The following is a 27956-nucleotide window of genomic DNA, read 5'->3' on the forward strand; positions in this document are numbered from 1 at the left end:
CTATTATGTTAAGCAATAGAAGTCATTCAGAGAAAGACAAATACCGGATGATTTCGCTCACATGTGGAATTTAAGAAATGTAACAGATGAACACAGGGGGAAGAAACTAAAGGGGAAAACCAGAAAACAGACTCTTAACTATAGAGAACAAACTGAGGGTTGCTGAAGGGGAGGAAGGCATGGTGATGGGTTAAATGGGTGATGGGTATTAAGGAGGGCACTTGTGATGAGCATAGGGTATTATATATAAGTAATGAATCACTAAATCCTACACCTGAAACTAATATTACATTGTATATTAAGTAACTGGGATTTAAATCTTGGATGAAAAAAAGAAATCTACTTCTATACACAGATAAATCATTTTTCTGGGAAAACAAACTGTTTACAGTGATTACTTCTGGATGAGAAAGTAGGAATCAACACTGTAGGAAATTAATTTTTGGCATTATGGCTTTAAAGTTTGCAAAACATGTTACATTAAAACACAAAAGCAACAACTGCAACTATTTTACTTGTTAATATATATATTCCAAAAGCTCATTCATCTTTAAAGGATAGATGTTTGGTGAATTTATTTGATTACTGTTTCTTGTCAAGTATTTCTCCAACTCATTCAGGGAATATTTACTGTGTCTGCTATCCACCAGGCTTAAGTCTACATACTGAAGGCATAGTGGCAAAAAAGAAAGACAGCTTTCTGCTTTCAAGGAGCTTTTTTCCAGTAGACAACCAAGAAATAAAGAAATAATATTTCACTAGTGAAACGCATTATGAAGAAACTAAATCAGGCAGTGGCTTGGTGTTAAATGGCTTAGGTTGAGAATAGCTACTTGACTGGTGGAGGGGTCAGAAAAGACCTCTCGCAGATGTGTCAAATGAGGCCTGAATCCTGAGGGAAGCTAGCCATGTGTTCTATGTAGAGGATGCAAACATAAAGGTCTGGAAATAGGAATAGAGAAGGCCAATATGACTAGAATTAATTGACTATATATCAGGCATTGTTTTGTGTTTTCCAGGTATTCACTATAGTAATATTATCTCCAGATAAATCAACAGAGGGGGTGGAAGAGTACTATGGTATAAGGCCAGCAATATAGGCAGGACAAAGTCAGGAATGATCTTACAAGACACTAACAAATTTGGATTTTATTCTAATTGGAAGGGGAAGCCAATTAAGACTTTAAGTAGAAAAGTGGTATGACTAAGTTTTATGTTTTAAAATAAAAACTGCCTATTGTAATAGGAATGGGTTAGACTGAGCCAGGAGTAGAAGTGGGGGAAGACAGCACCTGAGAGGATATTCTCTCATCCAGATGAGAGATGATGGTACCTTAGACTAGAGTGGTAGCAGCAACAATGGGACAGAAGTAGATGGGCTTGGGATGTATTTTCACAAGAGTTGACAAAGCTTGCTGATGGACTTATATCAGGGTAGAAAAGTATATTAAATTATTAGTTCTTCAGCCCTTTTATTACATTATAAAATAAATCAGTCGAGAAAGTATAAGATGAACAAAGCTCCAAAACCAGATTAAATAAATTTTCTGAATTATATATCCAAAGCTACTTTACTTCTAAAAAATCTTATTCCTACAAAAATTTAAAAATACTTACATTTCTTTCTACTTCAATTAATCTGTCTTTAACCTTCAGAAGCTCTCTAGTCGTTTCTTGACTTTCTCGCTCCCATTTATTATCTTCACCAGAAGTTGGAGGAGAGCTCTGTACCATCCTTTCTTCATCTTGTCTCTGTTTGAGAGCTTCATAGTTCTTTTTCACCTAATATTTTATTTAAAATATTTTAATGGGGAGAAAAAAAATCACCAAAATTATTACTTCTCACAATTAGATTCTGCACTAGTCTGGTGAATAGGAGAGACACTTCATTTAAAACTATGATAAATAATATGTATGACTATCATTACTATCATGATCACAATTTATGCTTTGTCAATTGCAAATCCTTTCCTTCTAGAAAATATCAAATATACTCTGTTTATGTGCCATACTCCAATTACATATTCTGTAATTTCAGATCCTATTGTTTATGATGAAGAATATATTAACTGGAAATAGACATGTTGCTAAATATTAGTAATTGTTTTTTGACATATCTATCGCTGATTTAGAGATTTCAGAGATACCCCACGTAAAGAACAAATGAAGACTTGACATACATAATAATTCCTTCTAAAAAAAAAGATACCTAAAGTTGAAGAAGTATCTATAAATGTCTGCTCTTGTAAGAAGGATATGTTGCCCAGAATGCGTTATATTAATAAAGAAAATTAATGACTTCTTTATTCAGATCCTAAACCACATATAATGACTACATTTTATAAAAAGTGAGCAATCCAAGGATATATCTTACCCAGGGTTTTCTGGTGTGATTACAACCAAATCCTACTTTAAGAGAGTCAACTCAATACTAACAACTGGGTAATCTTACAGTACCAAAATTACTGATTAACTTAATAGCTCTCTTTAATTTAGACTGATTATTATTATACTTATCTTGAATCATTACTTTTTCCTAGGAGACATTTATACTAAATTTCTAAATTAAAGCTCAAACTTTGTATTAAGGCAAAAATATAAATGTCTAAAATAATTCAACATCTAGGGGTGCCTGGGTGGCTCATTTATTTCAGCTCAGGCTATGATCCCATGGTCCATGAGATCAAGTCCAGCATCCAGCATTGTCAGAGTGGAGCCTGCCTGAGATTCTCTCTCCCTCTCTCTGCCCCTTCCCCACTTGTACATATGTACATGTACTCTCTCCCTCTTTCTCTCTCTAAATAAATAAACTTAAAATAAAAACAGAAATTTAAAATAATTCAATATGTAAGGCAAACCTTAGGAAACTTATGACTCAACAATAAACTTTGCCACTATTGAGTTAGAAAATAATGAAGTGAGACTGAAGAAAAAAGATGCCCTAGATAGAATATAATTTAAAGCATGGCTGAATGATTTAATAGGTATTCTGGGATCCTAATTTTCCAGTTTGGAGGGGTTTTTTTAATTACTTTTAATACCCTAATAACATGAGTGACATCATTTCCTGTCTCCTATTTTACATTAATTTTCCACAGGGTTTTTCTAGGCTTATAAAGACTACAGATATATGCCATTATTAAGAAAGAGAGCAGAGAGTGATACACAAAGCTTATTTTTAGCACATTGTTCTTATAAGTATGTTTCAAAATTGGACCCTTTACCTTATATATCATTAATCAGAATCTGTGATTTATGTTCACATAAAAAAATGACATATTTTCCATTGAGGTTTCTTAGAGACAGCATATAGGTGTGTCTTGCCTTTTTACCTTACTTATTAATCTCAGTCTCTCAATTGAGGTGTTTAGACCTTTTATATTTAATGTGATGATTAATCTGGTTTTGTTTAAAACTGCCATTTTGCTATTTGTTTTCTATTTGTCCAATCTGTACTTTGTTCCTCATTTTTTCTTTTTTTGTTTTTTTTTTTTGAATTTTTTATAATTCTATTTTATCTCCTTTGCTGGCATATTAGCTATACCTTTTTTGTCATGCTATTTTAGTAGTTACTTCAGGCATTCAACTCATACTTAACTTTCATAGTCTTCAAGTGATATAGTATTAAAATCCAGAACAATCTAATTGCAGTTGAATGGTAGGAAGCTAGTCCAGTAATAGCTATGCCAAAATGGCTGGAAGTGGAAGACGATGACATTTTGAATCTCTGTTCTCTAGACTTGAAATACATGCAATACTAACCCACACCCATACCCATACCCAATTATTTTCTGGCTGAGTAGCTTTATGAAGTTGACTTTCTTTGTAACCGACATACTGGAGATTAATTAACTCTGGTGCCAAATTTTACTTTATTTTTTGGATAATTCTTTATGTTAACTAAGCAAAATTCTAGAGTTTCTTCTGTAATGATATATATTTCATGGTATAAATACCAACAATGATGTTATGGGCAAATGGGGAACAAAATCTTTTTCCTTTTCTGCATGGGAAATTCATCTTTGGTAACTGTGCCTTTGGAAACCTGTATATCCATTGTGGAGATCTTATATCTATGCCTTAAGGGTTTCTGCAAGAGATGATGACTACTATGGAGCATACAGTCTCAAAGCAAGGGCAGCTCCTGCAAGTTCAATGTGAATCTCATCATCTTGCACTTGAAGTGTCATATGGTGTGAATATGACTCTAGACAACTATATGAAGAGGGGTCCTTGACAATGCCCTGCTCTATACTTGTACTTAGAACCAAGTAGTTCTAAATGTGGCCCATAGTAATCTTGTCAATCTGAATGTTTAGTTGATTGTAAAATCACTCTTGGTGGTACTACAGAGATGATTGAAGGGAAAAAAAAAACAGAACATGATTCTACCAATCTACCATACACTAACCCTAGGAAATGGGCAAGCCCCTTTGATTTCAATTTATTTATGTAAAGGAAAACGGACAGTCGCTCTTGCCTTGCGTATTTCACAGAATTATTCCAAATATCACAAGAAAACGGGTCTAGGAGAAAACCTCAAATTTATGAGATCAAGTGCTTTCACATACCACACATACTATTTGCCTCTACTTGGTATCCTCATACCCACATCTATGCCTACCAAACTGTTAACTGGATTTTCAATAGGAGTAGGGTGTTAGAGTGAAGTGTCAGTATCACACTGAAAGCTTTTCCCAATAAAGTAAGACTGCCTCTTCACCACCCCACTCCCACAATACTGATATGCCTCTAACTGAATGGTGGAAATGGAATTTAATAAATTACAGTGGATAAACAAAATATAGTTGTAATGAACTAAAAGACAAAGATCTGTTACTCTCAAATTTAAGAAAAAGAAATAGACACAATACTAATGATGTTGCTTTTTTGTTTCCTACTTTACATTTTTCTGTCAAAATATTCAACAATTAAAATTCCTTCCAAGGAAATCACTTACTGTTTTAAGTTCTTGGCGCAACTGCTGGTTGTAATTTGTGGATTCTTCTAATCGAGCTTCTAAAGCAGCAATTTTTTCTTCTTTAATTTCAAGAGACTTCTTTAGAGTCGATTCTAATTTTGATTCCAAAAGTTTGTACCTACTATCCAAATACAAAAATAACATAGTTCATCACTGGAGGTCAAAAATTATTTTTAAAGATCATTATGACCATAGACACTGATGCCATAAAGAGGTCTTATGAAACAATATTTTTTAAAGAGGTGAATTATTCTATTGCCCCACTCTCCCCTTTAAACTCTTCCTGGTTATAAAAAAAAAAATCAACTAGGTAACCAGAGCTTCAGATTATAGCCTAGGTTGTCAAAAGCAAAAATTGATGCTCAAAAAAAGGCATCTGGAAGATGTAAATCCCAAAATATTCTTTTTACTTTTATAAGGATAGAATCCATAGGAAAAGAAGTAGATGGGTTTATTATATTATTAAGCATTTGTCTATGATATGAATGTGTTAAGATACTTGTACAAGGAGATAGGTATAGTTAAGCTTAAAACTCATGGAAGGGTACAGAGTACTTACAGAATATTTTAGAAAGGGAATGATATACCAAAGATACTGGATACTGGTAACAGAGTAGGAAGAGGCAAATGCGAATGTCAGTATTTTAGTTATGTTTTTGAATGGTGATTTCATAAAAAATTATATTATTTACGGTTAAAAACTTTTTTTAAATTAAAAAATGTCTATTTTTGAGAGAGAGACAGAACATGATCAGAGGAGAAGAGAGAGAGGGAGACAAATAATCTGAAGCAGGTTCCAGGCTCTGAGCTGTCAGCAGAGAGCCCGACGTGGGGCTCGAACCCACAAACTGCGAGATCATGACCTGAGCTGAAGTCATATGCTTAACTGACCGAGCCACCCAGGCACCCTGTGGTTAAAATTTTTTTTACAAAAAGGACAGTGCATGAACACAGTTTGAGAGTGAATCACAAACTAGAGATTATGACTAATTCTTATACCTGAGAACCTTGATGACTAAACCAAATAAATAAGTACATATATGAGAAATTTTATCACATTCTGCCTTTTACTGTAGTTAATTTGTGTGTATGTGTGTATATATACATTTTACAATTTTTTTCTTGCTCAATCAGTTTTTAAGTTCACTGAGCACAGAGAACAAATCTCACTCGTTTTGGTATTGGCTTGAGTCAACAGATATTTTTAAAGCATTTTATGAATCTAACTTTGGATATATTTAATGTTGGATGCCTGAGCTGCCTCTAGACTGTCCAGATCGAGATGTCCACTAAGCAAAAAATAATGTGACTATCAGGTAAGATGATGGATGGCAATGCATAGCATACACAACAAAGAGGCCTGAGAACATAACCGTAGGAAACTACAGTAAAACCTTGGGTTGTCAGTAACTTGTTCTGCAAGTGTTCTGCAAGCTGAGCAAACATTTCTAATAAATTTTAACTTGATAAACGAGCAATGTCTTGCAATACAAGTAGTACATGATGCCGAACATCACGTGATCACAACTGAACCAATGGTTCTTGAAATTCACTTTGATATGTCAGTGCTTTGGATTACAAGCTTGTTTCCAGAATGAATTATGCTTGCAAACCAAGCTTTTACTGTATATTGAGACACAGGAAAAGAGCTGTTAAAAAAGAATAGACAAGAGTGATCACTTAGCACTCTATTTGTAACTTTATCACTAAATTTACTTTGTTGCATTCTACCTATTTGTACATACAAATCCATAACTTAGACTACCTATTCCTTTATGGCAAGAATAATATCTTAATTATATCTTAAAAGGGTCAGAGAGAGTGACGCCAGTGAGAAAGATGAAAAGGTTAGACTGTTAGAGATACCATCTGAGATTAGAGGTAAACACAGAGGCAGATATACATAAACTCCAAGACAGAAGGGATAGAATATTAAAGGAATTTATGTTTGTGAACTTTTTTTTCTTTGTGATGCTAAGGTTAACGTAATGGTTGAGAAAGAAGCTGGTTTAGTGGCTTAAGACACTTCTTTTCCTGATCTACCAAATTTGATCATGGTCTCAATTTCATTTCTTAAAACACTGAGTTCAACATATAACTTTATCTCTATTTCTAATGCTTTCATTATATATATAAATGTGCAGACTAATGAACACATCAATTACATCTTGCCTAGCCTATTTCAACAGCTTCCTAATTGATCTCTGTGACTCTAATTTGCCCTTTTTCTAATCCATATTCCTTTTTTTTAATATATTTATTTTGAGAGAGAGAGAGAAAGAGCACACACACACAAGTGGGGGAGGGGCAGAGAGAGAGGGAGAGAGAGAATACCAAAGAGACTATACTGTCAGTGCAGAGCCTGATGCAGGGCTCGAACTCAATGAACCATGAGAACATGACGTGAGCTGAAATCAAGAGAAGGATGCTTAACAAACTGAGCCACCCAGGTGCCCCTTTCTAATCCATCTTTCACATCACTCTAAAAATCACTCAAAAGGGGTGCCTGGGTGGTTCAGTTGGTTGAGTGTCCCCAACTCTTGATTTTCAGCTTAGGTCATGATCCCAGGGTCATGGGATTGAGCCTCGCATTAGCCTGTGCTGAGCTGGAGCCTGCTTGAGACTCTCTCTGTTCCCCTCTTCCTCTTTACTCCTCTCCCCCATTTGCAGGTTCTCTTTCTCAAATTAGAAAAAAAATTCTCAACATAGCTTTGTGCTTTATTTGCATGGAATGCCATCTCCACCAATTCCACCTTGCACATTTCAGTCATTCTTTATGGCTCAGCTGAAGCATTATCATTTCTTTGATGCTTGATGGTCAACAAATTTTAAGAGCTCAATTAACATTGAGTAGCTGTTTGAATTAAGGTTTGAAAAGAGCCACCAAACAATATGAAGGACCCACCTACAACTGGGTTCTAAAAGGGTTAGGGTAGTTACATGGTTTACTGTTTTTTTCCCCTCAACTATTTAAATGTCTTACATACACACACAGGTAATAAATGTTTGAATAAAAAAGCGATGCATATTCAGTATCTATATTAAGAAGTAGTCAACTAAATTGGGCCTTAACTATTTATTTAACTCAAATAAAAATAGTTTCTCATATGGGAACCTATTCTTAACTATTCTTAACTTTGAATATTTTCAAAATGACAAAAACAAATCTCTTATAACAGCATTAATTTTCCCTATATACATTATTAAATATAGACTATAAATACTATAACAGTAATAATGGGTAGACAATAAAATACAAATTCTATTACAAAAATTCCAATGAATTAAAATCTAGTCTACATAAAACTGTATTTTTAACAATATATCCTTCCAGTCTAGCTGGAATCACATGGCTGACTAGATGCTAAACCATAGACTACTTGAAAAATCTGATTGTTTGATAGATTGTAATTACCATAGGAGAATAAATTTTTTTAACCTTATATTGATCATTCTCAAAATTAAAAGGCATATAAAGTAAGGTTTTATTGTTTCTCACCTTACTTTTCCACATTGTTATTTTTTTTTAAGTAGGCTTCATGCCCAGTGTGGAGCCCAACATGGGGCTTGAACTCAAAACCATGAGATCAAGACCTGAGCCAAGATCAAAACTCATATGCTTAATAGTCACCCAGGCGGCCCATTCCACATTTTTTTAAATGTTTATTTCGAGAGAGAAAGAGAGAGAGAGGCAGAGAGAGAGGGAAAGAAAGAATACCAAGATGACTCCAGGCTGTCAGCACAGAGCCCAACACAGGGCTCGAAACCATGAACCACGAGATCATGACCTGAGCCTAAATCAAGAGCCAGATGCTTAACTGACTGTGCCACCCAGGAGCCCCTCCATATTATTTTTATACCTTAGTTACCTCAGCATGTTTTCCTTTGTTTCATATTTCTCCTTTCTGTAAGTCCACTTTTGTACACAAAATAAATGAAAGAATTGAGGCATTTAAGCACATGATTCAAATAAAAACTAACTTTATATTTCAAGAGAGAGGGGTTTGTTGTTAATGTCTCATTCTACTTTCATAGGTAATTATAGTTTCTGCTTTTCTGCTACATGAGTAGCTTCCTGTTTTCCTATTATGTAACTATTTATAGTAACATTTTAGCATTTTTCTTGTATTAGGTTGTGTTTATCTGAGTTTTTACTTTTTTTTCTTATGGAACTTTCTCTATGGGAAGAGAGGAAACAGAAACAGAGTGACATATGTAAATATTCTATAGCTGATACAGGAGAGAAGGTTTGAGCAAAAACATAACAATAATTTAAACTGTTTGCCAAATAGACTTAATACTCACCTGTCATCAGTACTCTGCTCATCATGCAAGAGTCGCTCTTTATTTAGCCCTATCTTTTCAAGCTCATGAGTTAATTTTTCAAGATCATTATTCATTTGTTGAGTCTTCAATTTTTCACACACCAAATCCTTATTTTGAAAGGAATGCAAGACTCACATAAGTGTCATGACCATGAACATCTAGGAAATTCAGTCACGATTGTAACTACCACTATCCAGGAATACATATATATAATTCAAACCAGGAAAAACAGAAATGTTGTTGAATTTTTCCTTCATCACTAACAAGTAGTTAAGCAAAAAAATAAACTAGTTCAAACAATATGGTTTTCCTTTTTTGTTTTTTTTTTTTTTTGCTAATATTACTTGTAATTTTTTGTATTAAAAACTAAAAGGAAAAACTCTTTACTTGTGAACTCTTGAGGATTGAAAGCTGTGAGAAAAAGAACACATATCTACTAACTTTTTAATAATAAGCTAGAACCTTAGTGCATATTTCTATGAATATATGCTGGATGCAACACCCTTCTCCCACCTCAAGCATCCCTCTGCCAGTGGAAGAGGTCTAACATACTGATCTGAAGAACATATTGATCTGAAGAACTAGGGGACACTGTTAGAAGTTCAGACACGAGGAACCTTGTTCCTGTCTGTAGGACGGTACAACAACAGAAAGAAAAAAGCAAAAAGCTAATAATGGGCCCCTCTCAATGCCTCTTTAGCAGAAAGGCAGACTTCCCAATGTGATGTTCTGCCAGGATGCAAAGAAACTTTTTAATTGAACTTAAAAGAGTTATCATACAGAGTATATAGCATAGGGGTAGCAAAAAAAGGCCAAGCATGCTATGAAGAACATGAATATGATCTACACCATGTTTCACTTGGATCTACGGCCAATCTACTCCAGAAAATTTCACAACTCTTCTCAACACACAGATCTAAGCAACTACCAATTGTGCAGTGTTGACTCCTAAAGTTCAATATGATTTGCATTCTAAGGCTTAAGAGCATAATTCATGGAGATTTGGAGTTTGAAAGATCTGGATTTGAATCCAGCAATCCAACTTTGCCATTAGCTGAGTGATCCTGAGTAAGTTACTTAATGTCGCTTATGCTTTCTAATCTACTGGACATAACATCTATAGAGGATTACTGTAAAAATTATATAAATAAATTTCTGAAGTCCTTAGCCCAGTACCTGGTACATGGTTGGCATTCAATAAATAGTAGCTATTATGGTTCCTATTATTCAGTAACAGTCTTGACCAAATATTTTATTTTGAAATAAAACATAAAATTATAATGTAATAAAGGAGATACCACATGGAAACCTTATTACTACAATATATTAAAAATAAAATTCACATGTACTTCTTGGTATAACAAAAGTAGGAAAATTTAGAAACTCTAGTTCTAAATGCCAATTTTTATTTTGAACCATAAGCAGATGATGCAAATTTCTGATGGGTTCCAATAAAACTTAACAATGCTTTGAATTAAAAATATAAAAATATTTTCCTTAAATTTAGGTAACTATATTTACCTCTCGTAATGTAACCAAAGTTTTTACATCAATAGTTGCTCTTTTCACAAGCTCCTTATTTTCTTTCTCTAATTCTTTCAGACGAATGCAGGATTCTTTAAAAATACTGATCTCTTTGAAAAGGGTTTTGTTTTCTTTTTCCAAATTCCCAATTTTCACATTATTTTCTTCCAATGTGGTATCTTTTATTTCTGCTTGCTGTCGGAGTCTTTTATTTTCTTTCTCCAGTTGCTTCTTATCTTTTTCCAGTTGAGAAGTCTCTTGCTCTAATGATTTATTTTCTTTTTCTAGTTGTTCTAGTCTTTTGCTGGATATTTTTAACTCCTCTAGGTTTTTCTGCAATGTTTGATTTTCCATCTCTAAGTCTTGTAGTTCACTCTCTAACTGTTGAATTTTTTTATTGCTATTTTCTAGAGCTTTCTGTAGCCTCTGATTTTCTGTATCTAAACCCTGGTAGCTAACTTCTAAGCGTTCTGTTTTCTTGAAAGATGCTTTCATGAGTTCTAAACCCTTCTTAAGCTGCTCTTTTTCACTTTCCAGTTCTTTATTTTCTAGCTGTAGCTGAGCCATTTTCATGCTTGCACACTTCAAAGATTCCACATTCCTTCGCAGTTCTAAGTTTTCCTCATCTAGTTGGGAATTCTCTTTTTCTAGGGATTCTAACTGAAAAGTAAGGTTTTTAAAACTATCTAATGTTTTTTTTAATTTTCTATTTTCTCTTTCTAGCTCTGAATTTTCTTGTTCTAAGGCCTCAATTTTTTCACAAGTAATTTTTAAATTGGTTATCTTTTTCTGTAACAATTCATTTTCTTTCTCAAGATGATGCAACTCATTTTCAAGTTCTTCCGCTCGTTCTCCTTTTTCTTTATAATGTTCCAATTCTTTCCTAATTTGTCTTTTTTCAAATTCAATCTTACTTAACTTGCTACTTGTTTCTTTGATAGATTCATGGAGAATTTTATTTTCTTTTTCAATATCTTTCACCCTCGCTTCAGCACTTATCTGGGATCGCTGCCTTAAAGAAGACACGGTTTGATTCAGATGTTCATTTTCCTGTTCCAATATTTTAATCTAATTGAAAAAAAACAAAGGAGAAAATTAAAAATATAAATTAGCATAAACTAAATATTTTAAATTACAGTTTTTCCATTTCAAAAAAACTAACAATGAAATAAGAACATAAAAGGGTGCTAATATGTCTTACTTTTAATTGTGACAAATATTTGCTGGCAGACCACCGTGTACATGTACTTTCAGGTCATAAAAGTTCTGTCTTTAGGGAGTTCATAATGTAAAGAAATGGTTAGGAGAACTGTACTTAATATTAATCAAAGTGATCTTCAGATTATTTATAGTTACATGTTTCAAATTCAAATAGGAATATAGGTGAAATGCACACACATATCTCTTTATGACTATAAGCTTTTACTTTCATTAAATAAATTTTGCAAAGCATACACGCAGTGGGTTCTTGATAAATATTGCTATATTTTATGTGTATATATGTGGGTGTGTATTCATTCTCCCAAGAATTCTAATTTGAAAAAGATCAAAAAACACAAAATCCTCTGGTATACCTGAAAACTAATTTTTTATGACATGGCCTAATTTTGGTAAACAATCCCCTGAGAGCCTTGTAAAAACACAGATTCATGCTTAGCTCTAGAATTTTTATTCTGTAGCTCTATGGAAACCTTTATTTTTATAGGTAGCCTAAGGACTATACCTGGATAATAAAAAACAAACCATTTTACTTCTAAAAAAGTAACAGAAACTTTAAAATAGCAAGTCACTCAATATATCCAGTTCTCAGTTTCCTAAAGCATAAAGTGAGAATGACCAATAAATACTTGAAAGCAAATATGAACGCATTCTAGAGAAGGCTGCTGCCAACACATCTCCCTCTTTCGTAGGGTCTGAATACATACAGCTGCATCTCTCCCCAATTCCACACAGTAACTTTATAATCTGCAGCCCTGTTCTACAGACACTTGAAATCCAGGTATTGTAAAATTTTATACCAGATAATTATTAAACATACTGGCAACTTAAAGAATTCTAAGCTTTCGCTTCAACTTTCCCATGTATATGGATAGAAAATGAAAACCACAGTTACTCTAAGATCTAAACAACTCTAAAACTATTTCCCTTTCATGTTACACGAACATTTTTGTTTACCTAAACATTAAAATAACTTGCTAAGAGAATTTAAAATATATTGCATAATAGGAAACTTATGAACCTGTCTTTCTGAATTTTCTCTAAGTGTTTCAATTGTTTTTTCAAGTTGAGCCTTCTCCTTCATTAGATCCTTGCTTAAATTCTGACAATTCTGAAGACTTTGCTTTTCTTGAATAATCTCGTTTTCAAGAATTTCAACCTAGAAAAAATTAAATCAAAAAACAATGTAATATTAAATATTTTACAACAAAGGAAACATGTCAAAAGATAATCTTGGAATAAAAACTAAAATACAATTTTAATACTCAAATGGTGAAATTTAAGAACTGAATACAGAAATTCAAGTAATACTCCATGCTAATTTTAACAGCTATATAAAATATGCAGACATGACTATCTTTCTTATCCTCTGCATCTCTGAAGGGCACATTTCTACTTCTAAATACAAAAAATAAACCCAACTGAATATATAATTACATACTATATGAAGGCCATGCAAATTTTATTGAAAGACTCTCCTGGCTTGACGAAATTTATAAAGATTTTAATCACAGTCAAGTAATTTTAGGGAAGAAGGAAGAAGAGAATATAAAAAACATGAAAAAAGATGAGAAAAAGGTAAGTTTAATGAGGAAACAGAAAGGAATTACGTTTAAAATAAAAAGAAAGACAGGTGCCTGGGTGGCTCAGTTGGTTAAGTGTCTGACTCTTGATCTCAGCTCAGGTCCTGATCTCAGGGTTGTGAGTTTAAGCCCTGCATTGGGCTCCATACTGGGTATGGAGTCTACTTAAAAAAAAAAAATAATAAAGGAAAGAGGGAGAAAAAATAATAATAATACTAGAGAAAAAAAGAGCTGAACAAAGCTCAGGTAAATGTTATAGTAATAGTCTAGGTTTAAATTTATCTTCAATTATACATTTCAAAGATATGATCAAGTATGTGGTTAATAAGCATAAAAATAGCAAATTCCAGTTTAAATTATGCCAAACCATTGATTTCCCATTATGATATAACATATTCAAATCAGGTAATAAAAGAAAATAAAGATTTAGCTATATAAAATATTCCACTTCAAGTTTAAGTATTACTTAAATCCTTATATCAACAGTGAAAAAGTCTCAGGCGCCTGGGTGGCTCAGTAAGTTAAGCATCCAACTTCAGCTCAGGTCATGATCTCAAGGTTTGTGAGTTTGAGCTCCAGGTCGGGCTCTGTGCTCAGAGCCTGGAGCCTTTTTTGGATTCCGTCTCCCTCTCTCTCTGCCCTCTCCTGCTTGTGTTCTCTCTTTCTCTCTCAAAAATAAATAAACATGAAAAAGTCTTTTAAAAGAATAGTAAAGAAGTCTACGAATTTTAATAGTCTTTACATAAAGCAAGCTGAATTTTTCTATTTTATTTTTTTTGAATATTTTTTTTTAACATTTATTTATTTTTGAGACAGGGAGAGACAGCATGAACGGGGGAGGGACAGAGAGAGAGGGAGACAGAGAATCTGGAACAGGCTCCAGGCTCTGAGCTGTCAGCACAGAGCCTGACGCGGGGCTCAGACTGACAGACTGCGAGATCATGACTTGAGCTGAAGTCAGATGCTTAACCGACTGAGCCATCCAGGCGCCCCTGAATTTTTCTATTTTAATGTCAATGGAAGATAACCACATATGGAAGACAACATTCCAGTAATATCTCAAAAGCATCAAGTCAAATCTTTTTTTTGAAAGAGATAGTGCACACTGTGCTGGGGAGGGACACAGAGAGAGAGAGAGAGAGAGAGAGAGAGAGAGAAAGAGAGAGAGAATCCCAAGCAGGCTCTGCACCACCAGTGCAGACAGCCCAGTGTGGGGCTCAAACCCACAAACCGTGAGATCATGACCTGAGCCGAAGTCAAGAGCCAGAAGCTTAACTGACTGAGCCACTCAGGTGCCCCTCAAGTCAAATCTTATCCAGTTACTCAATTTGACGTGTTCAGGAAACTTTTAGCTATTTATTACTGATCTGGTTCTCCCACTTAAGATTGAAATATATGGGTAACAGTTATTTAATTAAACTCATTTGTTGTCTTACATCGATGGAATTCAAGTGAAACATTTAGTTTATAAAAGATACCTTTCATACAATGAATTTATAAAAGAATGCTAGAATCACTAAAAATTTATTAGAATTCAAAGCTACTTTTAAAATCAAATTACAATTTCCAGTCCCAATTATATATAATGACAACCAAAATAAAACTGTTCCAAGTTCTATTTAGTTTTAATTCACTCTTACTTTTATACTATACTGGTTATAAAGTGCTTATTAAGATTATTTGGTTAATGGATAAAAGATGATGCTGTGGGAGGGGAGATGGGCTAAATGGGTAAGGGGCATTAAGGAATCTACCCCTGAAATCACTGTTGTACTATATGCTAACTTGGATGTAAATTTTAAAAAAAATTAAAAAAATTATCAAAAAAATGATGCAAAAATGTCTTAAAAGACTAAAAATCTGGCAAGATAATCAAGAGTCCTACTTGCATAATCTAAGGCAGTGGTTCTCAAAGCATGGCTTTTTTCCCCCCAACAAAGCAGGAAGACCATCACTTAGGAATTTCTTAGAAATGAGAATTCTTTGCTCCTACCCCAAACCTATCAAATCAGAAGCTCTGGGTATGGGGCTCAGAAATTTGTGTTAAACAAGTCCTGAAGGTGATTCTGAGGCATACTATAGTTCAAAAACCACCGATCTAAAGATTAGGGAGATTTTCATAACTGAATCTAGAAATCCAGAATCTAAAGAAAAACCAGACATGGCTGACTACATATAGAAATAATAACAAATTCATAATGGCTTATGTTTAAGAACATTTATTACAGTATTATTCACTGTGACCAAGACCCAGAAACACATACTGGGAAGGAGATGTGATAGGAGATATTCATGATAAAAATATCATGTATGTTGTCATGATATGATTCTATTTATCTACAATAGGTATATGTGTGTATGCAGAAAGATACTCAAAAATAAATTACTTGGTCTGTTGCCCAACTGGAATATTTCTGTTGAACTAAAACCTTGTTCAAATTCAGGTTTCACAGTGCCTAAATTGTGGTCTCTAAATACCATTTTCCACTAAAAGGAACAAGGGCTTTTTGGAGAAATGGCTGTTTCCAGATTGGGGGCAGGAAATGTTTAAGAAGAACTGAGTTACGGTGAAAAGCACAGAGGCTCACAAGGAGTGCTAAGATTGTGTCACAGGGACTCAGGAAGTAGCTTAAAGAGGTGGAACAGTTAGAAAAACAAATGCAGTAGGCTGAAACACTTCAAATATTTTTAAATCCATGAATTCATAAAGACAGTAAAAAAAAAAAAAAACCTCACTCATTAATTATCTCAGGAGGATAGGAGAGAACTAATTCATTACCAGGAAACTGGTAAATAAAAGAATCAAACATTCATCCTGCCTTTTCCATGAGAATTCTTGAGAGTAAATGGATAGTTGTTTTTTTGAACCAATTTTTATTTTTATTTTGTTTACTTTTAGAGGATGTGGTGGTATTTTACTTATTTTGTTTTTAAATATTATTTTTGAGAGAGAAAGATTGGGAGAAGGGGAGGGGCAGAGAGAGAGAGAGGGAGACAAAGAACCTGAAGCAGGCTCCAGGCTCAGAGCTGTCAGCACACTGCCCGGTGTAGGGCTCAACTCATGAACCTCAAGATCATGACCTGAGCTGAAGTCGGTCGCTTAACTGACTGAGCCACCCGGGGACCCCTAAGCAAAACTTTTCCATGACAACCAACATGACAAAAGAGACAATTAGGCACGTACCTCATGACTGAAATAGACTCCTTATGAATATTCTCACTAAAAACTCACTTTGAACTTGATTAAGCCTACAGATATAATAAGACCCACAGGGAACAAAAGAACTTGCTAAGGGACACAGAGAAAAATCTAGATTGTGGGAAAACTACAAAACCACCTGGTTTCTTCAACAGAAAAATTGCTATGTAAGGAGTAAACTGGGCACCTGAGTGGCTCAGTTGGTTGAGTGTCCAACTTCAACTCAGGTCATGATCTCACTGTTTGTGAGTTGCTGGCAGCCTGTCAGTGCACAGGGCTTCCTATCCTATGTCCACCTCTCTCTGACCCTCCCCTGTTTGCAATGTCCCCAAAATTAAAAAAATTAGAAAAAAGTTAACCTTACACTAAAAAAAGACTTAATAGACACATCAGTAGATTGAATGTACTGATATATTTCAATTCATATTTTAACAAAACGAAAAAAAATCCCAATGACTTGGAAAAACTGAAATGCTAACCAAACTCTATTAAATTTTTCAATGTGATAAAGTCACTGTTCTTGTTTTTTAAAAAAAAATCCTTACTTTTTAGAGATATATAATGAGGTACTGGTGAAAGGATACCATGTCTAGGATTTACTTCAAAATCCTACTGGTTGTGAACAGAGCAAGCAAGGGTAGAAGTAAGAGTTGGCTGTAAGTTAATAATTGCTAAAGTTGAATGAGTATAGGAGTTAATTCACTTCACATTTATATATGTTTGAAAATTTCCATAAGTTAAAATAATATTGAGAATACATTACATTAAAAACTGGAAAATAAATGATCTAACACAGGGTTATTTACACTTTACATATATTCAACATTACATTAAACATTAATTTTTATTTACCTTTTTACTTAGTCTTTGATTTTCTTTTTCAATTTTCAGGATTTTGGAAGTGTTGCCTTCGGCAGAATCCATAGTACTCCGAAGTTCTTCCACAGTTTTTGTCAGACTCTGGTTTTCCATCTCCAACTTCAATAATCTACTTGATGTTAATTCATTCACTTCATGGCCCAAGGATTTTTGTGGTGCTATAATAATGACAAATATTGTCATTGGTAAAAACTATATTTACTCAATACTATTTAAAATAATGAGTGTAAATGCACTACATCACCTGGTCCTTAACTTTATAAAAAATTTATAGAGTTATATAAGATAGACACAATGAAAAAACATAGATAAAAGATGGGTAAATCTTGAGTTTTTAATGTACCCACAAGCATTCTAGAGGAAAAAAGGTACAAAATTTAGACTGAACAGACTACAGTTGCAGTTCCAGTTCCATGAGAAACTGCTTGACAATGCCCAAGCCATTTTAACCACAAAACTCTTAGATTATTTGTACAAAATATGGTTATTGCTCTGTGTGTCTGACAGAGATATCATGTGATTCAAATAAGAAGTATAAAGCATATCCAAGCCACATATCAAAAATTAAAGGAAGACAGTCTAAGGGGGAAAAAAATCCTAATTTTCTAATCCTGATTCTGAGAAAGGAAAGACAGTATATACTGGTTACCTTGAAAAAGTCTTTCTCTAAACGAAGAATCTCTGCTAAACTTGAGTGTAAAAACAAACATGTATACCATTTTGCCAAAAAAATCGTATTTCTAAGTCAATTTCAGCATAATTACATTTTTTAACATAAGAAAACTCAGTTTCTGGTTCTATATATGATGTAAGTCCAAAATAACTATTTTTAATAACCCTAAAGCAGATTCATTATTTGATGATATAAAAATTAGGATTTAAAGTGAAATATAATACCTAGAATTCACTTTGAAACCCCAGATTTCAGGAAGGGAAATGGAGAAGTACAGGAAGGCATTCTAGGTCTATCTATTTTTGTGTATGTTTGAAATTCTCCGTCATTTTTTAAAAATTTATTTATTTGGGGAGAGAGAGAGGAAAAAACACGAGTTGGGGGGTCAGATAGAAAGGGAGAGAGAGAATCCCACGCAGGCTCTGCATTGTTAGCACAGAGCCCGAAGCAGTGTTTGATCTCATGCTGTGAGATCATGCATGACCTGAGCTGAAATCAAGAGTTGGATGCTCAGCCAACTAAGCCACCCAGGCGCCCCAGAAATTCATCATTAAGAAACACACACACACACACACACACACACACACACACACACACACATCCCCACAAGCACACATTCTTTTCAAAATCAGGTATGATAAAATATCCTCAGACTGTAAACAAAGAAAGCCTCAGTTCTTCCAGCTTTTGTTCCAGTTAGCATATTATTGATCTTTTATTAAAAGCTGGTACAATTGATAGTCACTTTTTTTATTTTTATTAAAATTTTTTTTTAATGTTTTTATTTATTTTTGAAGGAGAGAGAGAGAGACAGAGCATGAATGGGGGAGGAGCAGAGAGAGAGGAAGGCACAGAATCTGAAGCAGGCTCCAGGCTCTAACCTGGTAGCATAGAGCCCAACGCCCCAGACTTTTTACATTCCACTAGTTGTCCAAGTCTTCTTCAGTAAAACTTTGCTTCATGATCTGTTAGATACGATACTCAATATACCTTAGTAATACTTTCAATACTATCACTGTTTCTTCTTTTTTTTTAAGTTTATTTTTATTTATTTTGAGAGAGAGCAAGCAGGGAAGGGGTGAAGAGAAAAGGACACAGAATCCTAAGAAGGTTCCATACTGTCAGTGCAGAACCCGATGTAGGGCTTGAACTCACGAACTATGAGATCATGACCTGAGCCAGAGTCAAGGGTCGGACGTTTAACCAACTGAGCCACCCAGGTGCCCTATCACTGTATTTCAAAGATGCTTCAGGTCAGACTATAAAGAATTAAAAAGGATGCTTACAAACATTTTTTAAAGTCATCTCTATGCCCAATGTGGGGCTCAAACTCAAGACCAAAAGCTGCATGCTCTATCCACTGAGCTAGCCAGGAGCCCCCTTAGAACACATATTTAACAACATGGAAAAATGCCTACGTTATAATCTTAGGTGAAAAGAAGAACCTGAATTGTATATACAAATTGATCTGATGATGTCTAAAATATCTATTTGTAGAAAAATTCTGGAGGCAATTTTTTTAAATGCAAAGGGGTTTCAGAAATTATTAGGAACTTTAATTTCTTCCTTTATATTTTTCCACATTTCACAGATTTTCTGGAAAGCAATTCTCTTGTATAGTTAAAAAACAAAACAAAACACACCATATTAAAACAAATATTCAGATCTATGACCCCAGCTAAGATGAACTGCAAAACAACTGTGATGGTGATGATGATGATGATGATGATGATGATGACAATGACGACAACAACGATGATAAAAATAATAAACACTCTAAATAACTACCATTTACCAGGTACTCTACTAATGGCTTCATAAGCAGTAACAAATTCAATCTTCACAATAACTGTACAAGGTAATACTATTTTATTGTTCCCATATAACTGATGAGGAAACTCTTAACACTGTAATTTTAACTAGCAGTAGAAAACATTTAAGTTTGAATTGTTTTTTAATAACTCAATTTCACAAAAAATACAATAAAAAAGTTCCACAAATATTTTAAGTAATATATCTCAGCAAGTTCACGGTCTGAATATCATCACTTACTGTGTAGTCAATTTACATGGGGGTCCCAGAATTTGAAATTAGGTTCTCATGTGTAAAATTAGGAAAAGCCTAATGGTAAAAAAATATGATAGGTCATCTGTAGAAGTAAGTATCCTATAAATATCAGATTATAAGCTCTCTCAGACCTCGTCAACCTCAGCATCATATCCACAGGGCTGGATATAATATTTTACACATGGTAGATGCTTAATAAATATCTGGAAGGAAGGAAAGCAGGTGAAATAATCTAATACTAGGTAACTGAGGAATTCTGGAACGAATCTAATTCAAATAAATGTGACCTGGACATAATTTCAATAAAGTAAATCAGTATCAGCATACTGAAGGCTATAACCCAAATAAGGAAAAAAGAACAAAGTTAACAATTTATCTGAGGGTCTTTCATTATCTCTAGGGTATAACTGGGCTGGACTGCTTGGTAGATACAGTGCTAAAATGGAGAGAGAGTACATAAATTGATGAAAGTAGCCATAAAGATCCTTAACTTGCTTTCTTCTGGCTATATACTGACCTAAGAATCTTCCCAATATGTTTTGACTTCTTGTTTAGGTTTGTCTATAGTTAAAGAACACACTGACCAGCTAGTATGACTTTTCTGTTCTATTTAGTAGATGGCTTTATTTCTCAAAACAAGTTAATAAACTTGGTATCTCAGCTTCCTATGATGTTAATGTGAAACAGTGCCTAAAAAACTGATCAAATCTGTTACTACACTCATAAAGTTGAGTTGTAAGATGTGTAAAGATAAGGACAAGACCCAGGAATGCGGCCATGAACATACTACTCTGTGAACTATCTAGGGAGACATCTGGCCTCTTAGACATCTCCGGCTGGGGAAAATAAAAAATTGTAATAAAATATCCAAAAATGTAAGCATAAATACAATTTCATGCATTCATTTATGCATTTACATTAAAAAAATATCGGGAATACCTTCAGAGAGTTCGCTAGTTCTAGATATTTGTTCCAGCTCCCAGCCAAGATGTAATGATTCATCCATACTTTGTTTCTGTGCCATTTCCAAAGTCATATTTTCTTCCATTAATTCTTCAATCTTTTTTCTATCCATATCACGTTCCTTTTTTATTGTCAGGGAGTAGGAAAAGAAATGAAAGCTAAGAAACAGTACAATTTCAAGCTAAATATGTTCTATTACTTATAACTTTTATTTATCAGAAACTGAATAATATAGGATAAATTTTGAGTTCCTTAAAATTTTCAGTTTGAAGGCAATAATCAGTTATCATTCTTAATACTAGTCATTATATTGACCAGGTCTTTGATATCCTTTTAAAGTGATCCTTGGGAACACTGAAAACTTTTCTTCATATATTTTAATATATTTACTGGTATAATAAATGATACCTGACCTAATGCTAAATTTTAGCAAATTGTTTTCCTTCTATATTTTAAAGGCATGTTTACACAACAACTTATTAGGGTGTTTTCAAAGGAGAAGACAAAATTAATAACTAATATGTCTAACAAAAGCAGAAATTTTTACTACTCCTGTTTTTATACAGAATTGGAAGCTTCTAATTTACTTAGCTACCTCTTCTCTGTTAAAGCCACAGGAGCTAGCCATTGTTGTCATTATGGGGAAATCAGATCAATCTGAGATTTCCTTGGAGGCCACGCAACTGATCAACCTTACATTACTTACCATTTCCATATCATGCAGTTTAGCTTTCAGTTGTAAATTCTCTTTTTCTAATTCATGTAATTTATCAGAACGAGCTCTAGTTCCTTCTAATTGATCTTCCAACATGGTTTTTGTTTCTAATAAAACTTGATTATCTTCTTTTAATTCCTATAAAAATTTCAAATAGGCTTTATCACAAATATATTAGTATCTGTTAATTTTTCAAAGCTCTAAAACATAAATTCTTTATTGTAAGGTAAGACATTAAGCTGTCTCTATCAACAGTTCTTTATGCAAGAGTAAAAGCTACTGAAAATAGAGATACAGTTAATGTTTTCCTGGTTTCATTTTTTCCCTCAGAATTTATTACGCTATTGCTATCATGCAAACGTAATACTCAATACTTATGCTAGGATGAGTAACACAACTACAATTCACATAAAATTGTCAGGGTACATTTAAATTCCTTTAGTCACAAGAATAAGGAACTAAGTATAAGTAGTCTCTCTGATATTTAAGACACAAACAAATCGCCATAGAATCAGGGCTTAATTTTTTTGCTGAAATAGATTTAAAGATTTCTCTCTACTTAAACTGTAACTTGAAAGTAAAGGGCTTGGGTTTTTGAGTAAAATACCAAGACCTGTGCTAAGACTCACAGAGACCATAAACTAAGGCTCTATTAATAAATATTTTACATAAACATCTTGAGAAAACGCTTAAAATCCATACATATGTTTTGAAGACATGTGTTCACAAATCTGTCTTGCTGAACTATATGCTAGTGGTTTATAAACTAAAGTCAAAAGAAAGTATATTAAAACAGTGGCATTTATAAGGATCTCTTAACAGTGCCATGCATATATTGTTTCAATAAATGGCAAAGAATTAATAGGCACCTTATCTTTGCTATCTACTGGGTCTATTTTCTGGTAATTTTCAGGCTAAAATGTTCTAACTACTTTCTGTTGTAATGTTCTCACTTCTTGATTTTGCATACTCCTTCCTTCTTATCACCATACTGAAACTGATAAAACTCTCCTCTGTTTGAAGAAATGAAGAAGTTAACTCGGAAAGAAAAACAGAATGTAGAAGCAAGTACTGTCAAATTCTTGCTGTCAAACTCAACTTCATGTAACACTGAACTGCAACCATTAAGTAAGAAAAATTGTCTTTTTCTACACACACACATACAAATACACCCACACACATATTATTACGGGAGAGATTGAGAGAGTGCCTTCATTAATCCTAGTTTAGCATTCTGAGTTGAACAGTGATCAGAAACATGCTTTGCTTTCACTTCTAGAAACAAGTTTGAAATTAGAAGTATATACTTTATTTTGACTTTGAGGGAAGGACTTCAAGTCTTTCCTACCTATAAGACTAAATAAAAGAATGAAAGAACTTGAAACAGTTCAATAAAATTAATAATGTCCAGAGATCCCTTTTTACAAGTATAAGCAATATGCTGATCTACCACCATAAGATCAGCACCTAGAGGTATTTACAGTTTGTTCAACATTTCAAAAGTTCCTTAAGTTTATTACATGCAGTTTGAAAAAACTTAACTTTTAAACAAAATAATTGTGAATGGTTTAAATTATGCAACATACCTCAACTCTTGCCTTATAAAATTCAATATCATGTAGTCTTTCTTTGTATCTGCTGACTTCACTTTCAAGCTTATCCACTCTGATTGCCTTCTCCCGAAGTGCATCTAATTCATCTCGGTACATTCTAGCAGAACGAGCATCCGAAAGCAAATTCATGTTCTAAATATAAACAATTAATATTTTATTTTCTATTTTCAAATTGATAATCTCTGGTTGCACAATTCAATGAATTTAAAAAACAAACCCAACAAATTGTATGCTTTAAAAGTGTGAATTTTAAAAGAAGCTGTTGATGAGGGCCAGTATTGACCAATGCTATACCTTGGCCAGAGGCTGCACTGTCACCCTGGCTGGGCAACTTCGCCAAGGCCACTTCTGATGGCATTTCCAAGACCTACAGCTATGTCACCCTGAACTCTGGAAAGAAACTGTTCATCAAGTCTCCCTATCAGGAATTCACTGACCATTTTGTGAAGACCCACATCAGAGTCTCCATGCAGAGGACCAAAGCTCCAGCTGTGGCCACCACATAGTTTTATACAAGAAAAATACAGCGAGTTAAAACCTGTTAAAAAATGTATATATATAAAATAAAATGGGATGGGGAGATATATGAGGTCTTTTTTTAAAAAATCAATATAAATTATTTTAAAATATATATTCATATGCAAATAAAAACACACCTACATATAAATTTTTATGTAATGATTATTTAGGAATATAAAAAATATCAGGATATTTCAAATAAGTTAACCTCTAGTTAACATAACCATTTGCAATTAATTTAAGGTGTAAAAGTTAACTTTAAAATACAGGATAATGAAAATACAGAAGAGGCAAACAGTATTACTAAAGTTGGTCGTTAGTTACTTTAGAGAAATTACGTTTCCATCCAGATGTATTATAATATACCAAAATTCTGCTGAGTTTTTCAAAACTTCCAAGTGAATGATTAGTTGCATATGATTAGTGTTTATCTTAATAACATTTAAGACAAGTATTAAAATTCAATATTTAATAGCTCTCTCGTAATCTTTTAAAACAAGTTATCAAAGTATGTTCCAGAGATATCTGTGGGGCCCTGAAAGGGTTTTATGTTCATGAGGTCAAAACCATTTTCATAATAACACCAAACCATTATTTGCTTTTTTCACTGTCATTCTCTCATGAGCGCAGAGTGGAGTTTTCCAGAGGCTACATGGCATGTGATAATACACCGAACGAAAAACAGATACGAGAATTTAGTAGTTTTTAGTTAAGCGAGGCATTAAAGAGATTTGCAAAAATGATTAAAAAAAAAAAAGACTTGCAAAAATGTAAGAGTACCAACATTCTTTTTTTGTTGTTGTTTTGTTTTGGAAAATAATGGTTATAAGCATGTAATTTTTATGTTAACATGGAATAATTATTTTTAAATAAACATTTTTCAAATTCTAAGTTTTAATTTCAAATATAGAAAATAGATATAATCTACATCAAACAATCCTCATTAATTTTTAATAGGAGAAAAGAGCCTTGAGACCAAAAGATTGAGAACCACTCACTGTTTTACAGTAAGCACACATACAAAAAACCATACTATTAAGAAACAGAATAGCAGCCACAGCATATCTAGAAATGAAGATTTTGATTCCCATCTCATTCATCTAGAAAGGTCCAAGTTTATGATCCTGCAAGTGGAGTATTCCCTGAATTAAAAATAGCAAGTTAGGGGAAATAAGGAGAAAAAATAATTATCTAGCTTCACCATAATCCTTACCATTTACGGGTAAAAGAAGACATTGTGCACTACCACCAAATACAAATGAAACATAACAAACATTTAAAAAAGTGAATTTTTTTTAAGTTTATTTATTTATTTTGAGAGAGAGAGAGAGAAAGAGAGGGAGAAAGAGGGACAGTGCGAGTGGGAGGGGACAGAGAGAGAGACAGAAAGAGAATCCCAAGCAGGCTTCACAGTTAGTGCAGGGCCTGACACTGGGCTCAAACTCACAAACCATGAGATCATGACCTGAGTTGAAATCAAGAGTCAGACACTTAAATGACTAAGCAACCCAGGTGCACCTCCCCCACCCCAAAGTGAAGTCTCAAACAATCTTGCTTCGAGATGAAAAAAACCACAAAGCTTTAGTAAAATAAAAATAATTTTTAAAAGGTAAAAAAATTAAAAAGCACCGTGTCATATATAAGTTACCATAACTATCAGAGAGACCAGAGACCTAGGGAGATACACATAAAGCAGCATAGTTTACAGTAGGGTTATTCTAGCTTCCAAGCCCACACAAACCAAATACATAAAAAGAGAAAGTTGGAACTACCTGAATCCTAAGAGTTTCTTCTGAATTCTAGCAAAGTATGAGCAGCACTGATAAAGAAAAAGCAAAGTCCAAAGACTATGAATTCCAGTTTTGGGATTTTAGAACAGAAAAACACTGAAAAAGCATCTTTAAGCCTCAGTGACCTCATAAAACACTAAGATAAAGGCTATAAATTATAAGGAGTAAAATCAATTTCTAATTACATACTGGTCCTATATAATAAAGTTTCTGGTACAAACCTCTTGTTGCAGCCTTTTTAGTTCTATTTCCATTTGCTCAAGTTCTTGTTTACAGTCCAACAACTGTTCAGTTTTTTCCTCCCTTAAATGAAAAAATTGTCAATTAAATAATCAGTTTAATGTTTTTGAAAACTGTGATCATCATCTGCATCAATACAAATATATTATCATTACTAAATATCTAGTTGAAAACCAAATTAGCCATACGCTAACAGAGGGGAAAAAGACAAAGAAATGGATATTAAGAATGTATATGATTTGATGACATCAATCAGACTCCCCTTTAAAGTTCCCCAAAGGCTAATCTTGATGACTGACATCCTCATAGTTTATAAGGTAGTTTCTCTCTCTTCAGCTTTTTTCCCATCCCCCATTCTCACTCTCCTTTTTGTCTTTCTCACTCATCAAAGACAAATACACTGGAAGAGTTTTTAAGCAAGGCACTACTATGTGGGTCTGAGTCATTTATATATATATATAAATATAATGCAGGGGAGGAGCAGAGGGAGAGGGAGACACAGAATCCAAAGCAGGCTCCAGGCTCTGAGCTATCAGCACAGAGCCCGACACGGGGCTTGAACCCACATAGTGTGAGATCATGACCTGAGCCCAAGTCGGATGCTTACCTGACTAAGCCACCCAAGTGCCCTGGGGGTGGTCTGAGTCTTAAAAGGATCTCCAACTATTTTCAACATTTACTGTGGCCTAAAGGAAAAGTACACACTGCCACACAAATACCTAAAATATTTATGTCCCTATTGGTTTCTTCCCTGTAGTCTATAAACATCTTCCAATTTCTATTCTTTTCCTTCTCTTTATACTACTTTACTTCCCCCATTTCCTATCTCCCTTTCAGAGCCAAGCTGCTCAAACTCAAGTTTCCATTCACTAACTCTACTTTTCCACCTTCTGTTCTTTAATTAAAAAAGGTAAAGCATTCACTGCACAATCTGTTGCTGACCTCTCATAATACCTGTACTTTTTTGAGAACCATAATTTTTAATTGAGAAACAGTCCCTTTGTGGACTCCATTTTCATTGTAATGAATAATGTTTTGGTAAATAAACTCATTATGCATAAGATACTGTGTATATAAGGGGGACCTAGCTGGCTCAGTCCAAAGAGCATGTGACTCTTGAACTCAGGGTCATGAATTTGAGCCCCATGTTGGGTGTAGATTACTTAAAAGGGAAAAAAAAAAAGCCAAAAAACCACAAAGAAAACCTCGTATATGTTTCAGGACAGATTTCTAAAAGTACATACATGTTTAAAGGTTCCTGAAATGTACTGTCAACATCCCTGCAGAAAGGTCATTACCAATTTATAATGCAAGCATCAGAGGATAAAATTACCTACATGAGAAACAAGTTAACAATTGAAAATTTTTGAGTTATTATCCTAATTTGCATTTATTTGAATACTAGGACAGCCTGGAAGAAATGGATAAATTCTTGGAAATATATAAACTACCAAAACTGAAACAGGAGAAACAAAAAACTTGAACCAACTAACAGCCAGCAAAGAAGTTGAATCAGTAATCAAAATCTCCCAACAAACAAAGGTCCAGGGCCAGATGGCTTCAGAGGTAAATCTACCAAGCATTAAAAAAAATGTTTTTAAGTTTGTTTATTTATTTTTGAGAGAGAGACAGAGAGACAGAGAATGAACGCAGGAAAGGGGCAGAG

At 33.8% G+C, this 27956-nt stretch overlaps 1 protein-coding gene across 7 annotated transcripts in view; it reads right to left on the bottom strand.

Moving 5' to 3' along the window:
* Positions 1 to 27956, bottom strand: part of CCDC88A (coiled-coil domain containing 88A) — a 134635-nt gene that overhangs the window by 34114 nt on the left and 72565 nt on the right. For all 7 annotated transcript variants that reach the window (XM_053200618.1, XM_027072427.2, XM_027072426.2 and 4 more), the window contains exons 9-18: positions 26272 to 26353; positions 23715 to 23873; positions 22120 to 22266; positions 21390 to 21534; positions 17684 to 17868; positions 13071 to 13208; positions 10829 to 11899; positions 9287 to 9414; positions 4961 to 5102; positions 1618 to 1782 (exon numbers count right to left, since the gene is read on the bottom strand). In XM_053200618.1, coding sequence (XP_053056593.1) covers positions 1618 to 1782; positions 4961 to 5102; positions 9287 to 9414; positions 10829 to 11899; positions 13071 to 13208; positions 17684 to 17868; positions 21390 to 21534; positions 22120 to 22266; positions 23715 to 23873; positions 26272 to 26353 — 2362 coding nt within the window. The remainder of the gene's footprint in view (positions 1 to 1617; positions 1783 to 4960; positions 5103 to 9286; positions 9415 to 10828; positions 11900 to 13070; positions 13209 to 17683; positions 17869 to 21389; positions 21535 to 22119; positions 22267 to 23714; positions 23874 to 26271; positions 26354 to 27956) is intronic.

Source organism: Acinonyx jubatus, chromosome A3, assembly GCF_027475565.1.
Source record: "Acinonyx jubatus isolate Ajub_Pintada_27869175 chromosome A3, VMU_Ajub_asm_v1.0, whole genome shotgun sequence".
Taxonomy (NCBI): Eukaryota; Metazoa; Chordata; class Mammalia; order Carnivora; family Felidae; genus Acinonyx; species Acinonyx jubatus.